This window comes from Ascidiella aspersa, chromosome 9 (assembly GCF_963924565.1).
Source record: "Ascidiella aspersa chromosome 9, kaAscAspe10.2, whole genome shotgun sequence".
NCBI classification, from domain to species: Eukaryota; Metazoa; Chordata; class Ascidiacea; order Phlebobranchia; family Ascidiidae; genus Ascidiella; species Ascidiella aspersa.
In genome coordinates, this window is record NC_139455.1 from 26,222,045 (window position 1) to 26,243,308 (window position 21,264).

The 21,264-nt window shown below is 33.8% G+C and overlaps 5 protein-coding genes across 5 annotated transcripts; all 5 read left to right on the forward strand.

The window, feature by feature from the left end:
- The first annotated feature begins 2,415 nt into the window (after positions 1–2,415).
- On the forward strand, positions 2,416–4,758 carry LOC146134688 (retinaldehyde-binding protein 1-like). Its single transcript, XM_083397286.1, has one exon. The coding sequence runs from the start codon at positions 2,516–2,518 to the stop codon at positions 3,350–3,352; it is 837 nt and encodes a 278-aa protein (XP_083253412.1). The 5' UTR covers positions 2,416–2,515; the 3' UTR covers positions 3,353–4,758.
- A 189-nt stretch (positions 4,759–4,947) lies between these two features.
- On the forward strand, positions 4,948–7,309 carry LOC146134689 (alpha-tocopherol transfer protein-like). Its single transcript, XM_083396578.1, has one exon. The coding sequence runs from the start codon at positions 4,988–4,990 to the stop codon at positions 5,819–5,821; it is 834 nt and encodes a 277-aa protein (XP_083252704.1). The 5' UTR covers positions 4,948–4,987; the 3' UTR covers positions 5,822–7,309.
- An 85-nt stretch (positions 7,310–7,394) lies between these two features.
- LOC146134690 (alpha-tocopherol transfer protein-like) lies at positions 7,395–10,543 on the forward strand. The gene is made up of 2 exons (XM_083396577.1): positions 7,395–7,439; positions 8,953–10,543. Exon 2 carries the CDS (start codon positions 8,970–8,972, stop codon positions 9,801–9,803), a length of 834 nt encoding a protein of 277 aa, XP_083252703.1. The 5' UTR covers positions 7,395–7,439; positions 8,953–8,969; the 3' UTR covers positions 9,804–10,543.
- LOC146134691 (alpha-tocopherol transfer protein-like) lies at positions 7,731–8,498 on the forward strand. Its single transcript, XM_083397882.1, has one exon. The coding sequence runs from the start codon at positions 7,731–7,733 to the stop codon at positions 8,496–8,498; it is 768 nt and encodes a 255-aa protein (XP_083254008.1).
- Positions 10,544–10,689: 146 nt separating the features above from the next.
- On the forward strand, positions 10,690–21,157 carry LOC146134692 (solute carrier family 35 member F5-like). The gene is made up of 11 exons (XM_083396816.1): positions 10,690–10,877; positions 11,284–11,442; positions 16,274–16,336; positions 16,867–16,999; positions 17,897–18,027; positions 18,517–18,686; positions 19,340–19,527; positions 19,728–19,887; positions 20,111–20,201; positions 20,317–20,459; positions 21,018–21,157. The coding sequence occupies exons 1-11, from the start codon at positions 10,734–10,736 to the stop codon at positions 21,079–21,081; spliced, it is 1,446 nt and encodes a 481-aa protein (XP_083252942.1). The 5' UTR covers positions 10,690–10,733; the 3' UTR covers positions 21,082–21,157.
- The last annotated feature ends 107 nt before the right edge of the window (positions 21,158–21,264 follow it).

The following is a 21,264-nucleotide window of genomic DNA, read 5'->3' on the forward strand; positions in this document are numbered from 1 at the left end:
GGGTAACACTAATTTACGGAATGATGAATGGTCGGAACGCTCACAGTATTATTATTAAATATAATAACACTTGACCCACCTTCACCCAAACGCTAACCCCCACCCTAACCCAAATATTGTGCATTGGTTTAATAATTGTGTTAAAGGGAACACTTAAATTAGTGAGCGTTCCGACCATTCATCATTCCGTAAATTAGTGTTACCCATTTTAAGATACAGCAAGAAAACAAAAACATGAAATGCAGACTGATTGTTGGGTGGTAGCTGCTATTAAATGACTCACATAAAATATTTTATTGAAATTTATGTAAACATTGTGGCAGGTATTTTATCTAGTTAGTTTGATAGAATTTAATCAAAAAAAATTCTGTCAATTTTGTGCATTTAAATAAAATGAAAAAAAAATTAGATCTTTTTTGTTGAGTTTATTGCTTTACTATTAGTAAGACGTATAAAATAGAATGAATGCGAAACGTTAAAAACACACAGTTCGGCGTTTAGGTCACGCATCAGTGAACAACGGTAATCCACGAGGGCAAGATCTATGATATTTTCTTTGCACTTTTCAAACCATTTATGATCAGAAGCTTGTTCGGCGGATCAAGCTGCACGAAAAAAAAAAACGAGAAAATATTCGATGAAGTTGACCAGAAACTTTTGCCGCCTTACATCAACGGAACTGGACCCCACACCATTTCTGCAAACCAGGTTTGGTGCGAAAGAATTAGAAAAGTTTAAACATTAAGGACAAATAAATGCTTGAGTAAATCAAACTTTAAAATAGATAATCAATTAAATTTAGATTTTGTGTTTACCTGTGAGGTTTGGTAGTGCAACTATCGTTTTTTGTTTGTTTTGTCAGGGTTTAACTCACCGTCCGAAGCGGTAATGTTTTAAATGTAATTAGGTGACGCGTCTGAAGCGAATACAAAACCAAAATCGAACGCAAAACGACTGTTTTGTCTCTTGTTGGTCCACCATAAACACACAGGATGTTTTTTCTCTTTCGCCTTTCTTATTTCCCCAGGTTTATTTCCCCAGGAAGGGTGTATTCAACAATTAACAACATCGCTAAGTTAAGCCTTTTTTCTTGCTAAAATGTCAAGTTAGGCGAATGTTTCTCGCTGTTTTCTAACTGAAGCAGATTTTCTTAAAAGGTGGCTCAACTGTGACTTTCAAAGTCGTCATTTTGTGTGATAGTTCCCGCAAAATTATTCTTTGTAAGCATATCCTAAGACCACGTGTTTAGTTTGTAATTGACACAACTTATGCACAACGTTTTTTTCATTATTTTGTCTTTTTAGACAATTGTTTTACCTTTGTAAAGGCTTTTACTGATTGGAGTTTTGCTTATATTTAAAAGGCATAACCTGTGCAATTGGCTTTTTACCCTTCTGTTAATTAGCAATTAATATGATTCTAAGTTTTGTCTGTAGATTGTCACCAGTTTAGTTTACATGCACCTGCCAACAGTGTTATAGCTTTTAACAAAAATTCATTTGCACATTCAATCCCTTTTTGCAATTGGTTTAGCTTTAACATATAGCTTTATTGTAAACTACCTCTAAATATATTTTACACATTTGATCTTGTCCTTTTAGATTAGTTTATAGACCTCAATCAATTTCTTGTAATTTATTTATTTTTAATTATCTGTTTTTATCTTTAACTTTTATCCCATAACTGGTCTCTCTTGATTGTGTTAACCCATCTATGTGGAATTGTTAACGTTAGTATGTTTTTGCAAAAATGCCATTGCAAAATCAATAGTCCTTTAGTAAGTTACATGTTGTTTCTATCAAAAGAAATCAAGGGATTAATTTAGTCAGTGTGTCACAAAATGGCTTTGAAAAGTTCTTTAATGTTTGTTTAGTAGCAACATAAATAGCATTGTTTGATCACAAGCATGTGATCTCTGTTTGTCCTTACAAGTAGCTTGTTAAAAAGAGGCCAAAGTACATACCTTTTCTCCGCAGTTTGATATTAAGGTTACGTAAAATAAAATAGACTTTTGTGTCCTATTTTGGGGTTTCTTAAAATAAAGTGTTGGATAACTAATTTTATTTGTAAATCAATTGCTTGATAGATCCATATATGTCCTATACAGTGCTAATTTAATATTTTAGCAAAACAATATAAATCTTTACACTTTTCCAGTATGTTTTTGATACAATTTTACAAAAGGCTGCTTAATTACCTAGTGATATGTTGTGCTGAAAAGCGTGTGTATCTTTTTTGTTTGTATATTCAGTGGTATTTTTATGTAAACAAGTAAACAGACACTGTGTTTTCAAAAAAATAGTGTTTCTCCAGAAAATGTAAGAAACTCAATTTAAATTATGGTACCTTAATGTCAGAATAACTTTGCTTTTCCAATCTTAAAAAGAAAGTATTTGCGTTTTTATGTTGAATAATTAACTTTGTTATTCATTGTTCATTTATGTCATTGTTGTTTTACTCAGGGAAATTGTAAATAACAAGCTTATTAACATTTAAAATAACGAAAAAAAAATCAATGTCAGAACGGTATCGCTTTACATTGAGCGATGAATTATTGGAAAGAGCTGTTAATGAACTCAATGAACCGCGACTAGATGAAGATCGTTGGTGCGCGATCGATACGCTTCGTTCGAGTTACAACCAACAAAAACACGGAGCTCTTTTACACACCGATGATTTGTTCTTCTTAAAATTTCTCCGGGCCAAGAAGTTTGACCAAAAAAAGGCTCTGGATGTTTTGCAGAATTATCACGCAGTTCAAAGAGATTACAAACATGTTTTTGAGAAAGTTTCAAACCCGACTCTTATTCGACCCATCGTTGAAAAGGGGGTCATGATGATATTAGACGGGGAGACTAAAGAAGGGGCTTGTTGTATGCTATACAATACCGCAAAACTTGGTGAAGATGTTGATCCTTTCGATATGACAGCTTACGGAATCCTTTCTGTTGAAAAAATGCTTGAAAACGAAAAGTATCAAATTACTGGAATTGAGTTTATCCAAGATTTGGCCGGTTTTAGTCTAAGCATGCTTGCCAAAGTTTCTTTAACCGATTTAGCAAAAATGAAAGGTGCAATGCAAAATGCGATGCCTGTAAGATTTCGAGCTATTCATATTGTTAACGAGGGCAAGATCTATGATGTCATGATGGCAATTGTTCGGCCATTCATGCGTAAGAAAATACTGGATCGTATTCATTTGTACGGAAGCAAATACTCTGGTTTACAGCAGTACATTGACCCATCCATACTTCCTCCTTATTTGGAAGGAACTGGTAAAGATTTGGAAGGTTTGGCCGAAAAATGGATTGAAACGCTAACAGAAGATTGGACGCAGGACACTCCATTATAGAGCTGGAATACTAATTTATGTGCAATGATTTATAAACAAAAACTTTATAATTTGTGAAAAATAGCAAACCTCCGATAACGATCTGATTCGTAAGGTAAACCATGTTGGCAATCATTTTGTTCTTTGAATTGTTTAATATTTGTTGTTTGATATTTTATATAATATGGTGGAAATAATTTAAAGTGTTATTTCTAGTATGTTTTTTTAGGTTTTTTTTATTTTTAAGGCAACAAATTTTTGTCCACTAACTTCAAATTATACAGGAATTGTAGTAATATGTAGTAAGGTGTCAAAGTAGTTTACTAAAGACACAAAAAAGTTTTGACTTATTAAGGTAGTGGTTAGATTTCTATAAAGCAAAAAAATCACCACTTGTGTCTAAACAGACAAAGTAATAAGTATTTGTTGTTTAAATTCTTAATTTATTGTTTGGTTTGGAATGTATTGTTTGTAATCCAAACTGACATAAACAAAGTAATTGGATTTCATAAATGTCATGATTTCTGTTGTTTTAAAAACTAAACCTTGTTAATATGCCAGGTGCTTTGTAGTAATTGCTAGAGTGGCTCCTGTGCCACCTAAGGTTGCATTAGCTACTAATTAATTTGCTGCGTAAACTGCTGAATAGAAAACTTCTATATTTACTGTTCAGGTATATTTGTTCATGTTCTGTTTGCTTATATAACAAAAAAATAAATATACTTGCCAGGCAATAAACGGTTCAAAGTGAAACAGGCAGTTCCTTATGGCGAAAATATGATGAAATATAAATGTTTTTAACTTTATGCTACAACTGACTTATATTTAATTTCTTTTCTTGCACAAATATATTCTGATATGATTATTTTTTATTTGTAGATGTGTTTTTTATTTGTTTTCCTAAAAAATTTACAATATTTGACTTAAACACCTTAAAGTTTTTCGATTAGATACCTTTTTTATTTTTTTTTAATCAACTACCAAAACTAGTTTTGTAAAATGTTTGTTTAAATATATTATTTGTGGATAATTTTGTAGTTAATGAAGATTTTGTGTGAATGTATTTTAAATAATTATGTATGCAACAAAAAAAATATATCGTTTTCAAAATAAATTTACATTTGTTTTAAAAAAAAAAGTCAATATCTTTCACTAATTGTCAAATGTAGGCCAACTGTGTTTTTGTATGTGTGTCTTTATAATGCAATTATCTACTTTACTGTGGATGAAAAGCACTTAATTATTGATAGTTTCCTCTTCCAAATATAGCGTCCATTAGTGTTTAATGCTAATCTCATTCATTTTTAATGAACTTTTTGAGAACTTAGTGCTTTTAGAAGAACTATTGTATTACTGCAAACTTACTGTGATCTAATGAGAGTTACTTTAAATTTACAATGTTTAAATTTGTTTTTAGCCACACCTTTCCACCCTAATTTATATGTTTGTCTTATCTTATTACTTTATGAAAGTAATAAGATTTTTTCTTTTTTTAGCAATACTTAAAGCAAGTTTTAAACACTTTGTCATTATTTTATGTTGTGCTTTGTGTTTTGCTTCAGCATAATCATGCTAGATTTTTATAATTTGTTTTTGGCAGGTCAATAGAATTTACTTTGTATATTATATATATTAGTGAATAATTAATCCAGATAAATGGCGGAACGGTATCATTTTACATTGAGCGATGAATTATTGGAAAGAGCTGTTAATGAACTCAATGAACCACGACTAGATGAAGATCGTTGGTCTGCTATCGATATGCTTCGTTCAAGTTACGACCAAGAAAAACACGGAGCTCTTTTACGCTCGGATGATTTGTTCTTTTTAAAGTTTCTCCGAGCCAAGAAGTTTGACCAAAAGAAGTCGCTATCTGCGTTGCAAAATTACCATGCAGTTCAAAAAGATTACAAACATGTTTTCGAGAAGGTTTCAAACCCGCTGTTGATGGGTCCGATCGTGGAAAAAGGCATGATCGTAATCCTTGATGGTGAATCGAAGGAAGGTGCTTGTTGTATGCTGCTCAGCGTCCGAAAACTTGGTGACCACGACCTCTTTGACCTAACCGCTTACACGATCCTGTCGCTTGAGAAGTTACTTGAGGATGAGAAATACCAAATATGCGGCATCGAAATTATCGAGGACTGTGCTTCGTTCAACCTTAGCGCTCTCACTAAAGTCTCGCTTATCGATCTCGCCAAGATGCAAGCGGCGCTCCAAAACTCGCTTCCTATGAGGCTACGTGCAATACATATCGTCAACGAGGGCAAGTTCTATGATGTAATAATGGCCCTTATGCGACCGTTTATGAAAAAGAAGATTTTAGATCGCATTCACATGTACGGAGCAAAGTACAAAGCGATGCACGAGTTCATCGACTCATCCGTTTTGCCTCCGGACTTCGAAGGGACTGGAAAGGACCTCGGAGATCTGACGGAGCGCTGGGTTGCAACTCTCATGGAGGATTGGTCACAGGACACTGAGCTGTAGGTTTTGTTTGTATCAGACAATTCCTAAAACTAGTTAATTCAAAAAATAAATTCTTACGTAAATTGTCCGAAAAAAAATATGTAATTTTTTTTTTTATTTCTAGGTATTTATATGAGTTCAATTATTACTGCTCATTTCAATAATGCCTGTGCCTAAATAATTTGAAGTTTTAAGTTTATATTTGTGTGTCAGAGAACTTCTAAAACTAGTTCAACCAAAATAATTTATTTCCAGTTATTTATATAAGTTTAATTGTTACTGTAAATGCCTGTGCCTGTGCCTAAACAGCCTTTTGTTTTAGGGTATAAGTGTGCTTTTAAACAACTAGGCATATTTTTTATATAATTGTTGAATTAATGTTTTTGTTCATTTAACTTAGAAACTACTCAATATTTTATTGATAACAGGGTAAAAAGTAATATTTTTGTACTTTTCAAACAGTTTACCTTTGTTCCAATGTAACCTAGGACCATCTCTTACAAAAGGTAGATTGTAAATCTTAAATGACTGTATAGCTTAAAATGAAATATGTATATACTTATGATTGAAAGTACATTAATATCAGAACCATTTCGACTTAATAATACTGTGAGAACGTGTAAATAGTACTGTTTTTAATACTGTGAGTTGCAATCAAAATATTGTAAGCTTCAGTTATTGGTGCAACCTCTTATTCCGCCTCTTTCAATCTTTAATTTTATTTGGTACTAATGAATTAAAATTCTTCATGTCTTTATATACTCTAAATTTTGTTTCTTTATTATATTTATGTTTTATGCTTGATGCGTGTTGATATATTTTGCTTAGATAATTATACAGGCCCAACAAAAATCGTACTCAAATTACCTCAACAATTTATAGGCAATTTTATTTAGGGTGTAGATATAGTGAATAAACTTTTAAACATGTCGTTTATCACTATTCACTGTTTTTCTTGCAATTTTATGTTGTTTGCAATGTTTACTGTTCCAACCCCACCAAAATAATAATCCACAAGCGTATTATTGTTGTTTTTATTATTCTATTGTGCTAAAGTGGGAATTTATTTTTAATTATGAAGCTTTTTATGATAGTAATTGTCGATTTGTTTTGTTCTTGCACTTTAGGTCAAGGGTCACCAAACTCTTTTTATTAAGAGACACATAAAATATTTTTATTAAACTTATCGTTAAACGAAGGCAATACAACTAACTATGCAATAAAAACTTTAGTGACTTTTAACAAATTGTTGTAGAAAATTTAACAAAATTTAGTTTAATTTGCACTCGACAGCACTTCAACTGAAGTTTATCTTCATTAAGAAAATATCCTGCAGGTCATAGTTTAGTGACCTCTACTTCCGGTGCCATGTAAAATGAGTTTCTTCAATATTTTGTGTTCTAAGGCGTGTTATGCAACTTAATTATAATGTTGTGTTCATGTAACGCACTAAATAGCTATGTAGTAATTCACTGTGTTTAATTGCCGTTCAAGTGATACAACAGTATCTTTGATGCAATATTTGCAATTATATGCTGCCTAATGTAAATTGTGCCTTAATGAAATATTCCTAACCTGGGATTCTGTATTTCAGAAATTAGGATAAATTTTATTGTTTATGTGCAGCAGAATTTGGGAGGTGAGTGTTTTTGGTTCTTTTTACATTAAAAAATATAGAATTTGTTTCCAGGGAAGAATTTAATACCACTAGGTAAAATATGTACCAGGTCCAAAATGTTTTTTTTTCAAATATTTTGATTGCAATGTTTAATGTATTAACAATATAAAGTATTTTTTGCTTATTTCCTAAAAAAAACTTGCTTTTTAAGAAAATGAACCACTTATAATATGTTTACCTGGATTATTTTTTGAATCAATATTTTTTCCAATTAATTATTTGTTTCTTACCATAAATTGTTTTTTTTGAAAGATGAGTCACTATGAATGCAGCCTGAGTCTAGAATTACTAGAAAAAGCTGTAACTGAGCTCAATGAGCCGCGAGATAACAACGAAAGACTTAAAGCAATCGACCAACTTCGTGAAAGCTATAAAGAAGAAAAATATGGACCCCTTAAAAGCAAAGATGACAAGTTTATCTTAAAATTTCTACGAGCAAAAAAATTTAATAAGCAAAAGGCTTTAAAAGTTTTGCAAAATTACCACAAAAATCGTAGAAACTTTTCAGAAGTTTTTGAGCACTATGAAAACACAGTAACTATGCAGGAAATGTCGGATCGTAACTTTGTTGAGTTTATTGATAATGGAGGCTCAGATGGATCTTGTGTAGTTTGGGAGAAAAGTGGACTTTTTCCACCTGGCCTTGATATTTATGCCGTGACAGCTTATCGCGTTTTGATGGCAGAAAAACATCTCGAAAATGAGCAAAATCAAATTTGTGGATTTCAATCGGTCACAGACTTTGCAAACTTTAACATCAGCATAATCGCACAACATCCCCCAAACACACCTGCTCGAATAAACGCAGTTTGGCAAGACGCAATGCCCTTACGAGTAAAATCAATGCATATTATCAATGAAGGACGTGTCATTGACATTGTGATGTCAATTTGTAAGGTTTTTATGAAGGAGAAGTTATTCAAAAGAATAAAACTTCATGGTACTGATAGAAGCAGACTGAAAGAGTTTGTTCGTCAGGACATTTATTCAAGTTTTTGTAGCATTGCAGAAACTAGCTAATGTATTGATTTTCTATTATTTCTACTTAGTAAAGAAATTAACAGCTGGAAGGCGAATTATTCAGTTAAAATGCACTAAAAAAAATTTAACAGTATTTTTGTTTAGCTTGTAGAATTATAAATGTGAGTTTTTACTATTGTCTGACAATATTATAATGCCAAATTTATTTAGATATTTACTGTTTTTGTGAAAAATTGTATTTTATTTTATCTACGTAAAATAAAACGGTAAGAAAGTATGTTTGTAGTTAAATCATAATATATAAATAGAGTTCCCAATTTTTTATAGCTTTTTTCTTGCCCTTTGTTATAAATGTGGTTTGACTTAAGTTACTATTTAGCTATGCTAATATTTTCCTTAGAAATAAACCACTTAGAATTTAGTTTTTGGACTATTTTTTTGAAATACCATATTTTTTCTCTGTTAAAATTACAGTTCATGTCATTTTTTACAGTTAATCTTTTTTGAAAGATGAGTCGCTATAAATGCAACCTGAGTCCAGAATTATTGGAAAAAGCTGTTACTGAGCTCAATGAGCCGCGAGATAACAACGAAAGACTGAAAGCAATCGACCAACTTCGTGAAAGCTATAAAGAAGAAAAGTATGGACCCCTTAAAAGCAAAGATGACAAGTTTATCTTAAAATTTCTGCGAGCAAAAAAATTTGATCAGAAGAAGGCTTTGGTGGTTTTGCAAAATTACCACAAGACAAGGCGTGATTTTCATGAGATTTTCGATAAAGTTAACAACCCGGTTCTAATGAAGGAGATATTTGATACTGGTGTGCTTTGTGCAGTAAACAACGCCGGAAAAGATGGGTCGTGCATTTTGATAAATCGTAACGGTTTGATCAAACCTGAGATGGATCTTTACGATCTCACAGCTTACGGAGTTCTCACCTTGGAGAAATTACTTGAAGATGAGCGAAATCAGATCTGTGGGATGCAAAGTATTGACGACTTAAAGGGCTTTAACATCAGCATCATGACAAAAATTTCGATGACCGCCCTCGCTCGCATGAATTCAATCTGGCAAGACGCCATGCCGATGCGTGTTAAGGCGCTGCATATGCTCAACGAAGGCAAATTCATAGATGTGATAATGGCAATTTGTAGGGTCTTTGTCAAGGAGAAGTTTATGAAGAGGATTCAAGCTCACGGGAAGGATTACAAGAAGCTTCAGGAAATGATAAAAGCCGATAAAATCCCGTCCACTTTCGAAGGTGACGGCCCGCCAATTGAAGAGATGATCAAGGAATGGAACGATTACCTTTCGGAGGATTGGCCGCAGGATACTTATCTTTGAGCGGACAAACACTTGTAAACTGTTACTACCAGGTATATTGCTAATCAAACATCATTCCGTTCCATTTGTTTCATCTCTGCCATGTGCCTGCAAATAAGATACAACATATAAAGTGGATACCAGTCACAAACAACTGCTCTGGTATTATATTTCTTCTCCACATTTCGGCAACCTATTCATTTTAGTCATTTTTTTAGTATTACACAGCACTTATACCGTCCTTTATACAACATTAAGTTTTGTCTGAAGGCATTTTTGGGTTAAAATCTGTCAAAATGTTGTCATTTTTAATCAAAAAACTACCCAAGAATTAAATGATTTTGCATTTAATATTGCCTATTATTTTAATGTGTAACTTCTGCTCGGCCACTAACTAACTTATGGCAATTAACACACTTTAGAGTTTGATATGACAATCAATAAGCTGAAACATACACTTTCAAAGCTTTGCAGACAATTACTTTGTTAGAATGCAATTGATGTTGTAAATCATTTTGTAAGATCATTGTTCTTGTATGTATGTAATTCTAAACTTTTAACAATTCTTTTGCACTGTGCGGACTTGCTATACAAAGCTCATTGATTAACCGTAATGTGTTTATATTAATTTGCACACAATACATAAAAAGCCTTCCATATGACTCATACAATTCTGTTAGTGGCTTTACAAAGCACAGTGCTGTGATTTGAATTTGTTTTCAAATGTTATTTTGTGATGTTACTGTGTAAGATTAGGAGTTGTATGTATTTTTATGTTGCAGTTGCTGATGTATTTCATTTTGTGGAGAAAGTGTTACTTATTTGTACGTTTAATATATATTTCTATTTAAATAATTATTCGCATCTATATTTCAAACTATAATCATTTGCTAATTATTTCAGCAATATGTACTAGCTAGAAGCACACAGAAATGTTGTTGTTTGTTAAAAATGTCCGTTCAATCACCTGAAAATGACTACATTTCACCAAACGTTCGTCCACCATTGACAAGAAAGAAATCTAGATTCTGTCTTGGAATATTTTTGCTCATTTTAGTCGATGTCATCTGGGTTGCTTCGTCTGAGGCAACAAAGGTAAGGTTTTTGTAAATTTTAAAGCCTAGTCATAAAATATCCTTGCTTTGAATTAGTTGAATATTTCTTTCTTAAAATTACCAAAATTTGAATAGAGGCAGAGTATTAAAAAGTATGTTGAAATTTAATTGTTTCCACTAGATTTTGTTACTTTATTGAAACTTGAAATAACATATTCATAATCCCAAATTTCCAAAAAGCTGTTATAAAGAAAATCATTGCTATGAACTTACTTTAAAAGTGTGTCACTGTTTCAATCTTTTGTTTTTTTAAGTGCTTTTTAACTTCATTAAATTGAGGTAGATTGCATTTTTAGAAGTTTTAAAGATTGATTTTAAACATTAGGCTACAGAATGTATATCACTGTGTATTATTAACAAGGAAATAATTGTTTTTGTCTGTACAGTTCCTGTTTAGTGATTATGATTATAACAAGCCATACATGAGCACCTACATAAAGACCTCCATGTTCTCCATCTACCTCGCTGGATTCCTGTTCGTTCCATCGTGGCGTCGTCAGTGCATTAGATGCGCATGTGATGACTATCCTGGGCAATATCAACTGGTGTGTATAGCCTTGAGCCGATTTTTTTCAGTAGAAATATGTGTTCTTGTAAACTAGCGATAAAAAAGATTTGAATTTAATTAACTGAGGATTTAAACACATGTAAACTAATATTTAACAACTTCAAGGGTTGAGTTGTTTCTGTTGAAGTAACATTTAAAAAATTAATTTTAAATAGCAACTAGACGGGGTTGCGGTTGTTATATATTTTGTCATGGGGTATTTTTCAGGGCCTTATTTTCATGGGTGATTCAATAATTGGGTCATTATAAATAGAGTTCTACCAGGTTATTTTTGGTAGTATTACGTATTATACTTTGGTTTATTCGTTTTACGCTTTACATTAAGTTGTATTTTCTCTTGTCTTGTTTCTGCAAGCAAAAACAAATATGGGCCGAAAATTTCCTGCCTTCACTTCTGACGTAGATTCAAATATTTTTACAAAACAAAACTGCCTATCGATTTTACCCCCTCCCCCCAAACCAAATAAAACTTATTTCCCCCCTATTAATAAAAAACCTGCAATCCATTAAAAAAATATTTTTGATTCCCCCAAAACCAAAGATAAACGATAAACAAAACTAAGATTCTCCACCCGGGAGTAAATATTTCATTAACAAAACAATATTCTTGAATTTTTTTTTTCAAACGCCCTTCAAAAAATGCTATCCTAACCCTTGGGCCAAAATCGCAAAAATCTACAACCTTCTTCATCATCTTTTTTTATCTAAATTCAAATTAACTTTTTGTATTAATTTTCCACCATAGCACCCGATTGTTGGGTTATTTAGGCCTGAAAAACAAACATGTGATTCGCACCGCGATACATAATATGCTTACCAGGGCAAAGTAAAAAAATAAAAAGTTAAACCAGCATTTTGCAAACAAAGAAGTTTCTTTGCCAATATTAGGCAGTCCACATCTGCAGGCAACTCTAAGATTTGTTTCTGTCGACAATTTGAAGCCCAATATCGAGATCCTTGTCCTTGATAAACGCTGCCAGTAAAGTAGCCAGAACAAATAACTATAGCCTAAAATCAGCCTACACGTGTTTATATTTTATTGTGTTCTTATTTATTGTAAATTGCGGCCCTTGGGCATTTTACACGTCCTCATTTGGCCCTCAGAGCAATTTGAGTTTGAGACCCTTGGCGTAGAGAGTGTCAAATAACTTAACGTCACACTTTTTTATTGCGAAAAAATAGGACCCGCTCATAATTTTAAACCTATAAACCAAAATTACATAATAAACATAAATTTTAAAGATGAGAGCCGAATATGTCAATTTTTAAAGGTTAACTTTATGAGTACCAGATTATAGACCCTCAAAACTTTTGAGGCACAATTAACAAAATCCGTTTTTAAATAAGAACAATGAACATGGTAAGAACAATTAAAAAAAACATTTTCGCGCTTTGCGCAAAAACACTTAACTGAACCGCTTGTTTGCGGTCTGTTTTGCGTGAAAACAGCAAGTTTCTTAAAGTTGAAAACGTTATGACGTTTCCGGCCTTTTTATGCCCCTTAAACCATCATGTTGTTTAGCAGAGATTATGTAAAAAATATGGTCTAGAGTTCATTAAACTGTTTCTTAAGATAAAAATTTAGAATGCGCGCACAATTTTAAAATGACGTTATACATTCCGATGAACTGGTTATACTGCGAAATATAAAGGCTTATGGTAACATACTAAACAGTTTCCATAAATGCATATGACATCCGATGGCCAGGGAGACTTTTAGGTTTTGTCTGTATTTGTTTGGCATACTGGCTTCTGGCGTTTTAAAGCAAAATACAACGCTTTGACGTAATCTGTTTCGCTGCAATCAAGGTGCCCCTTTGTCACTTATTAGCGCGAAACAGCCTCCACAACATTTTCCTTTCAACCTATTATGGCTATCGAAATTATAGTCCGAACAGCTGTACCAAATATTAAAGTTGTACCACACTTATAATGGATCTTAACCAATATTCGACTTTTAACATAACTTATGCCAGCCTTTGCGTTTTAAATGATAATCCTGGTAATGGAGATTGTAAGGTTTCTTTGAAGTGTGTGTTTTGGCTAAAAGTGAAAATATTTTGCTTTGTGCATTAATAAAGCATTTAGTGCATGTTCCACTTAATAGTTTGCGGCAAACTCATTTAGTTCTTTTAAAACAGGAAACAAAATTTCCAAAACCACAAAAAAGAAACTGATTTCATTTTATAATTGCCCATTATATTCTACCATTGCAAGTGAAAAGTTTTACAGTTTTTGTGTAATTAATTTTTCCAGTTAAAATTCAAAATTGTAATTCTTCCTAATCCTTGCGAATAATTATATTTTTATGGTAGTGAAGCAATAAATAAACGTTGTTGGGTAATCGCAAGCGCTTAAAAGGTTCCGGTTCTGATTAATCGTAGCCTAATTCGGTTTGATTATTATGTTTTGCTATTCATTATGTATTTTCGTTCCCATGAGGTGCATTGGAGGTCACTAGAACCACATCACTGCAGTTTGTACGCGACAATAAACATAAATTATATTTTATGCGGTGTTTAGGGCGGTCAGGCATCAGTTTCACTACAGAGCAGTATAAACTCCCCCAGACTGCAGCTGCGAAAAAGACGTCAAACGTTTGTGCGCCCAACTGTGACATAATGGATGAAAGATGATTTTCCTAAAATCCTAAAACTGCAATTGACATATTATTGTGACATTAAATTTGAAAAAATAATTTTTCAATTGAGAATCGTTTTTTAAACATTTAAACCAAAAGTTTTTTTACAAAGAGCTGCATGAGATACAAAGTTTACCTTTGTAAATCTTATAGAATTGCACAATGATTCCATTAAAACGAGCTAAATCATACTATGGCCACAACGTTATACAATGTTAGCTTTTAGTGTAGAATCCATAACACACCGTAGCCACTACATACCGTAGTACAGGTTTTTAGAGTAACATGATACATTTCAAAGAATGGATTATATTGTAATAAGAATATCAAAGCCCTATGGTCTTACTACAACCTCCAACCATTATGCTCTAAAGGATTATATTGTGGTTTGCCTAATGCATTGATAAATAAAAATACACAAACCTATTGGCTTATAAAAACATAATGGACAGTTTTCGTAATTGCAGATAACAGCCGATGGCAGGGAAGATGTTTAGGTTTCGGCTGTAAGTATTGACATACTTGTGTCTGGCGTTTCAAAGCAGAATGTACTCCCTTGGCGGAATCTGTTTCGCTGATTTAACAGTGCCCCTTTGTCGTGTAACGCGAGACAGTCTGCCGGTTTCGTTTTAACCATATCCTTTTTGGGTAATATTGCTACCGCTAAGTTGGAGTACAGAGCTAAAAACAATTTTGCGATGACGTCATATTTTGTTTCCAATTTCTACCCCCAGCTGAAGGCCCCTGGGTAAATAGACTTCTAAACCCTTAAAGGCTCATCTACATATACGCCTCCATCTTGTATGGACATTTGAAGTCTCTCCAAATTATAGTTTTCCTGTAAAACTCTGGACAAAAAACGGTCTGAAACAAACCAAAAAAAACATATGTCCCGAAAATAAATTTTCGGCCCATACAATAAATGAATACTTTGCATTAATTTAACTGCAGATTTAAATACATGTGAGCTATTTTAGTGTACGGTGAAACTCTTTGTAATACTAGAAAATAACTTTATTGTTTGTTTAATTTTTAAATGTGATACAACCTATAAATGTTTGAGAACCAGTGCTTTAAACTAATGATTGTAAAACAATATGCATTTAAGTATTTATTTAAATCAATAATATTAACTAGTTTGAAAAGGTTGAAGTACTTTGTTATATTTTTCTTTTAAACTAACATTTAATATTAGGTTCTGCCAGTGTATATATATTAAACTGCAAGTGTGCCATGAATAGGGATGTTCAAAGTAGAATATCGAATCCTTGGATTCGAATCCAGATGGGATACCGCTGATTGTTGCGCCTAATCGTACAAACGCGTGTGGTAAGTTGGCCTGTCGCTGCTACGATCAATTTATAGTTCTTGCTTTAAATGTAACCAGGTAGTGCACCGTCAGGATTTTTCCGGGCGACCAATTACTTGCGATAACGTTTTGTCTAACGATAACGTTCGTCTAATAACGGAGTTTGCAATTTTCCTATGCGCTATAGGGTTACTTAAGGTCAACTTTAGTCCAATATTCAGCGAGGTTATGCAGTTATGCACAGTGTAATTGTCAAGTATTCGTTATGGCAATAGTAACTTTGTATTTTTTGCAGTACATTATTTAACTGCATAACAGGTCATGTTAATCAAAAAAGAACAATGCTTAAAAAACAGGACCGAATTACTGAAGACTTCTGTGTGCAGTGTTGCGTTGTACTCATTTTATTGGCACAATATTAGGTTTTGGCAACAACCTGGACAGTTGACATATTACAGTTTACACAACTGCTTCAAATGACAGTTGTTAAGAATGATAAACATTGGAAGATTTTTTTTGTTATAATGTACACATGTTAGAAAATTGTTTGGGCGATTTATTGCTGTGATTGGGGGCCCTGTAGGGTAGATTAAGATTAATCCTTTCCCCAAACAAAATCGAGGTTAAATAATTTAATAAAAATATACTAGGATTCGCTATTCTGGATTCGTTATTCTAGATTCGAAACCTATTATTCTGGAATACCTTGGAATTCTACTTCGAACAACCTAAAAAAAGCAAACTGACAAGTTTTGGGACTTCCATTTATTTAAGCAACTTATTTTTTACAGTGAAATATATTTTTCTGTTAGTTTTACCAAACAAGTGTTCCTACAACAAATTGTGTTTTTTCGTCAGGTCGGTGAGACAGATACGGAAGACACAGATGATGGGGGTGACTCGCAAGCAAAAGATGCACTCGTGAGTTGGTTAACTCTGTTGAAACCATAAAAGTTGCAGTGATTTGTGATGGTTGTAGTACGACCATAAAATAATATTAAACCCAATTTAAAGCAAAATGTATCTTGCAAATAAACTTTATGCATTTTTTTCGTAAATACCTGCATGTTAAACATTTGTTTCAAACTTTAAATGTTTATTTATTTTTTCACATGTAAAGTAATATAAAACCCTATTAAAAAGTTGTTATCTTTTTGTAAACGACTTGAAAATAATTATTTATCAGGATAATTAGCATTATTATAAAACTTTACTCTGTCCATGATCAGGGATAGAACACAACAATTTATTTTACTTATTTTAAAATACTTTTGACACTATGTATAACTTAGATAAATCCATGTATTAAAAAACACTATCAAATTATTACAAAATTAAGATATTTTGAGTTCAGCAAGTTGTACAGAGTGGAGCATTGCAATTTAATTGATATCCAATCCAAATGTTGAACATTTACTCGAACTTGAAATATGTACTAATTGCTCCACTAGGGGGAGTCGATATACGTCCCGGCGAATATTCCCTCGGCCTCCGAGCTCGAAAGTGGAAGTGAATCCGAGAGGAGAGTTCGGTCAAAAAGTCGCGTCAAGTTCAGCAACCTTATGGAGGTCAAAGAACTGGACGGTAAGTAAAAAGTTTTAACCACCTTTTAAACTAGGAATGCACATGACAAACATAATATGTTGTGGCGGGAAAAAAAGTGAAATAAAATAAAGTTGTTGATTGTTTTTCAAAAAGCAAATACTCTACTTGACAATGTTTTGACAACCTGGTGAATGTTGCAGCTTTTTAATATCAATTAGCTATTCATAATGCCTCACAGGAAATTATATTTTAGTACCCCATTGGATTTAAACATTCGTGCATTTCACAAGCACCAGTTACCACACTAACCGTCTTTCGAATATTGTTTATATAATGCAAATTATTATGTTTTTATGACGGTACTGTCGTTGTACTGATACATTCTCACCACCATCTGGGGACGACAATGTAAGGTCATGCGAATGTAAAAAAACTTTGATTAGTTGTTTAGGGGTTCCCAACCTGTGGGCCATGAGCCTTTTTTAAAGGGGCCATGAAAAAAATAATATATGTTTAGTTTATTATCTCTAAGTCTACTCCATTATAACAAAAGAATGAACTCTTGAAGCCGCGAGAAGAGATGGCAACCCGATTGAGCTTTGGGAAAGATAGTTTCACGACATTTTGGGCAAAACTAAGCAATTTATACCCTAATGAAATGTTCATGCCATTACTGTTGCCTGTCCCATGACATGCGGCCGGCTCTTTTTGCCACTAAACCAGCAATTAAGACATTTGCAGAGCAAAAACATGCGCAACCATCACATTGATTTCTCAAAATTTTCAAAGGGACCATGGTGTAAAAAAGCATTTTATATGTAGGGGTAAGAAATGTTACTTATTAAATTGCTTGGTTCACCAGGTCAGTTCTAAACCTTGTTGTTTTGATTCTTAGGACTTGAAATACTAAAATAATTTAATGTTATTTTTCTTTAGTTACTGAGGATGCGCAGATATCTCGCATGAATTATGGCGCGGCGGTTCGAGCGAAGCTGGTCAGTCGATCCAGGAATGGTGTCCTAACGGTGCAACAAGTCGTCAGGATAAGCTTCCTATTCTCCATAATTGTAAGGAATTTACATAGATACATAAATAATGGTATTTGGTTTAAAAACTTTAATTTATTCTGAACTGGAATCAAATTAACAGCTCTCAGCGGTCCTGGTATGGCCAAGCTCGTGAGACAAATTTAATCAAATACTCTAAAGCAACTTTTTTGTTGTATTTGTTTTCGACGCTTGTTCATTCAAAGGTTCACATTTGGTACCAAGCGATTTCCGCCCTAAACGCTTTTGCTGACTTAGAGAAATACTCTCACGTTTGATTATGATATTTGTCCTTATTCTTGGTCTGCAACAACTGTAGAACGTTCCATACCGTTGTACACATTTGCATCAATTAGGCCACGTTGTATTAAAATCTCATTTTATTAATAAAATTACGGACTTAAGATTGGTGATATAAAACGTAATTAGGTTTTAATGTTCGTCTGATTGTTATGTGCTCGAAAAATTAATAGGCCCACAATGCTGATATGGTCTGATTATTTTCTTTAGTTTTTCTTGGGCAACGTCGCGTACCAAGAAGCGCTAAACGTTACGGACGTCGCTGTCGTCAACATAATCTCATCGTTCTCGGGTGTTTTCACACTGGTTCTTGCGGCCATGTTCCCCTCCGGTCCCCTAGACCGATTCACCCTCTCCAAGTTTATCGCTGTTACCATATTGTAAGTATAGAAATCTAATGCGTCAACAATTTGTACCAAAAAGTGTTTTATTAAGACAGTACTCAATAATAAATACGAAACATAAAAGTTTGGTGTAGGAAGAATTTTGTCAACGTTCCAAATAAAACATAATTTAATGTTTTATTTATGGATTTGAAATAATTAGCCTTACTAACATAGGTCCTTTTAAAGTTATTTGAAAATATATAGGTGGTACGTTTTGCTAATTGCTTGTTAATTAGTAGCGGTGCATAAATTAGTAGTAGAATCTTATTAGTGAATAAAATATGACATTCTGAAGCTCTTTGGTTTGCTTAAAGGTTCGAGGCGGCGATCAATTATTTATTAATTCAAACGTTTTAATGCAGTAATGTTTACTTTTTTTCTCTGAATCAATAACTTGCATTAAACTAGATGAAAGGTTAGTTCGACATATATTTATCATAATATAATATCTAAACAAAACTGATTTTCATTTTGCTGAGTTCTGTATTAAGTTTTATCTTATCATAGTGTTTGTTTTTCACCATTCGCATTCAGGCAGATTCTGTTATTCGAAGGAAAATCCTGATTATTTTAGCATTTGCTTTATATTGCTACAATAATAAATTAGTGCAAATTTCCAACTTGAAAGCCGCTATTTTTGTTTCTAGTGTTGTTGGGCTGGTCCTAATCACCCTTGGTTCCGGTTCAACGAGTTTCCACCACCTTGTATTGACCAATCACGTGCTCGCAGGTGTGATGTGGTCACTACTTGGCGCTTTTTGTTACGCACTTTACCTCGTTATGTTGAAGCGGTGTGTTGGGACTGAAAGTAAACTCGATGTTCCTATGTTCTTTGGTGAGTGGAAGGAGATCAGTGCAAAGATTTATGTTGTTGAGTAACATACTAACCTCAAAAGCATTGTGTTTTTTTATTATATTGTAGGAAAGTTTAAGTATACCTTATTTTCACGGCCTTTGTAAAACCGGTAATTTTACTACCTCTAACAATAAAATAAAGACAATATAGTATGTTAAATGCAATCATTGCTTATCCAGGTTTTGTTGGTCTTTTTTCTTGCACTCTACTGTGGTCCGGATTGGTGATTCTTCATTATTTAAAACTTGAAACTTTCCAGCTCCCGAATAAAACAAAAGCGGTATTTCTGGTTGTGAACGGGCTCGTTGGAACCGTTGTGTCTGAACTACTCTGGCTGTGGTAAGTATTCTATTTATGCCGAGTGTCACCGAGACACCTTCGTATTGTGTTTGGTTAGATGGTGTTTATTTCCTGTAATGAATATCTGGTCGAATCCAATACCTGATTACAAGAGATAGCCTAATAGTTTTTTAGGTTTAGTCTCACAACTGTTCAACTTACATTAAATACAAGAAATAAACCATCTCTCTAATTATATAAATATATATATTTCTATTTCCAGGGGGTGCCTTTACACTTCTTCACTTATTGGAACAATGTCCCTCAGCCTGACAATCCCACTGAGCATAGTCCTTGACATTGTTCTCAGAAAGGTAAGTTGTTTCAATTTTGTTTGATAAATATTATGTCGCCCGTCACCTTATTCTCATTTATTGGCTATTTCAACAAGTACATTTTTCGCGTAAACATCCACAATATTCTTCGCAGGTGAAATTCACGTGGATGTTCTACGTCGGCGTCATCCCTGTGTTCCTTTCTTTCGTCATAGTCGCTTACTTGTCACACGTCAGTAAAGATCCCCTGCTGACCTGGATCAAGAAGTGCTTTCGATTTCTATGTTGCTGCGGAGAGTGAGTCCAATTGTATTTTACTCTTACTCTTTTGTTTAATAGGCCCTTTCTATATAACCCGTCCCCTAACGGCGCCGTTTAATCTACGCCCTAACCCTTAACCCATTGCCCCCGACCGTAAGTCTATATAACCCCCACCCGTCCCCTAACGGCGCCGTTTAATCTACGCCCTAACCCCCCTAACCCATTGCCCCCGACCGCAGGTCTATATAACCCCCACCCGTCCCCTAACGGCGCCGTTTAATCTACGCCCTAACCCCCTTAACCCATTGCCCCCGACCGTAAGTCTATATAACCCCCACCCGTCCCCTAACGGCGCCGTTTAATCTACGCCCTAACCCCCTTAACCCATTGCCCCCGACCGTAAGTCTATATAACCCCCACCCGTCCCCTAACGGCCCCGTTTAATCTACGCCCTAACCCTTAACCCATTTAAAATCTAAACGTATATTGTTGCTATAATATTATCAAACTACTACTACCCACCCACCTTTGTATTTATGCTGTGTAGTTTTGTTCCTTATCATTGCCGCCCCAAATGACCTTGTTTTATTCCAGAAAGACCGACCACCAGGCGGAGCAAGAGATACCTCTGACGTCACTGAGACATTCTGTGACGTAACATCGCTCGTTATGACGTCACACATCATCATGTTGCTCCTCGCGTTTTGTGTCTGAAAGCTTTCGCAATAAACTTAGTCGCAAACAATTTGTCCGCCGCCCCTGTTCAAGTCAAGCCTCGACTAAAAACTAATTAAAGTCCAACGCAGCCTTTCGTCTGAAGTCAAATTTAGGCCTAATTATG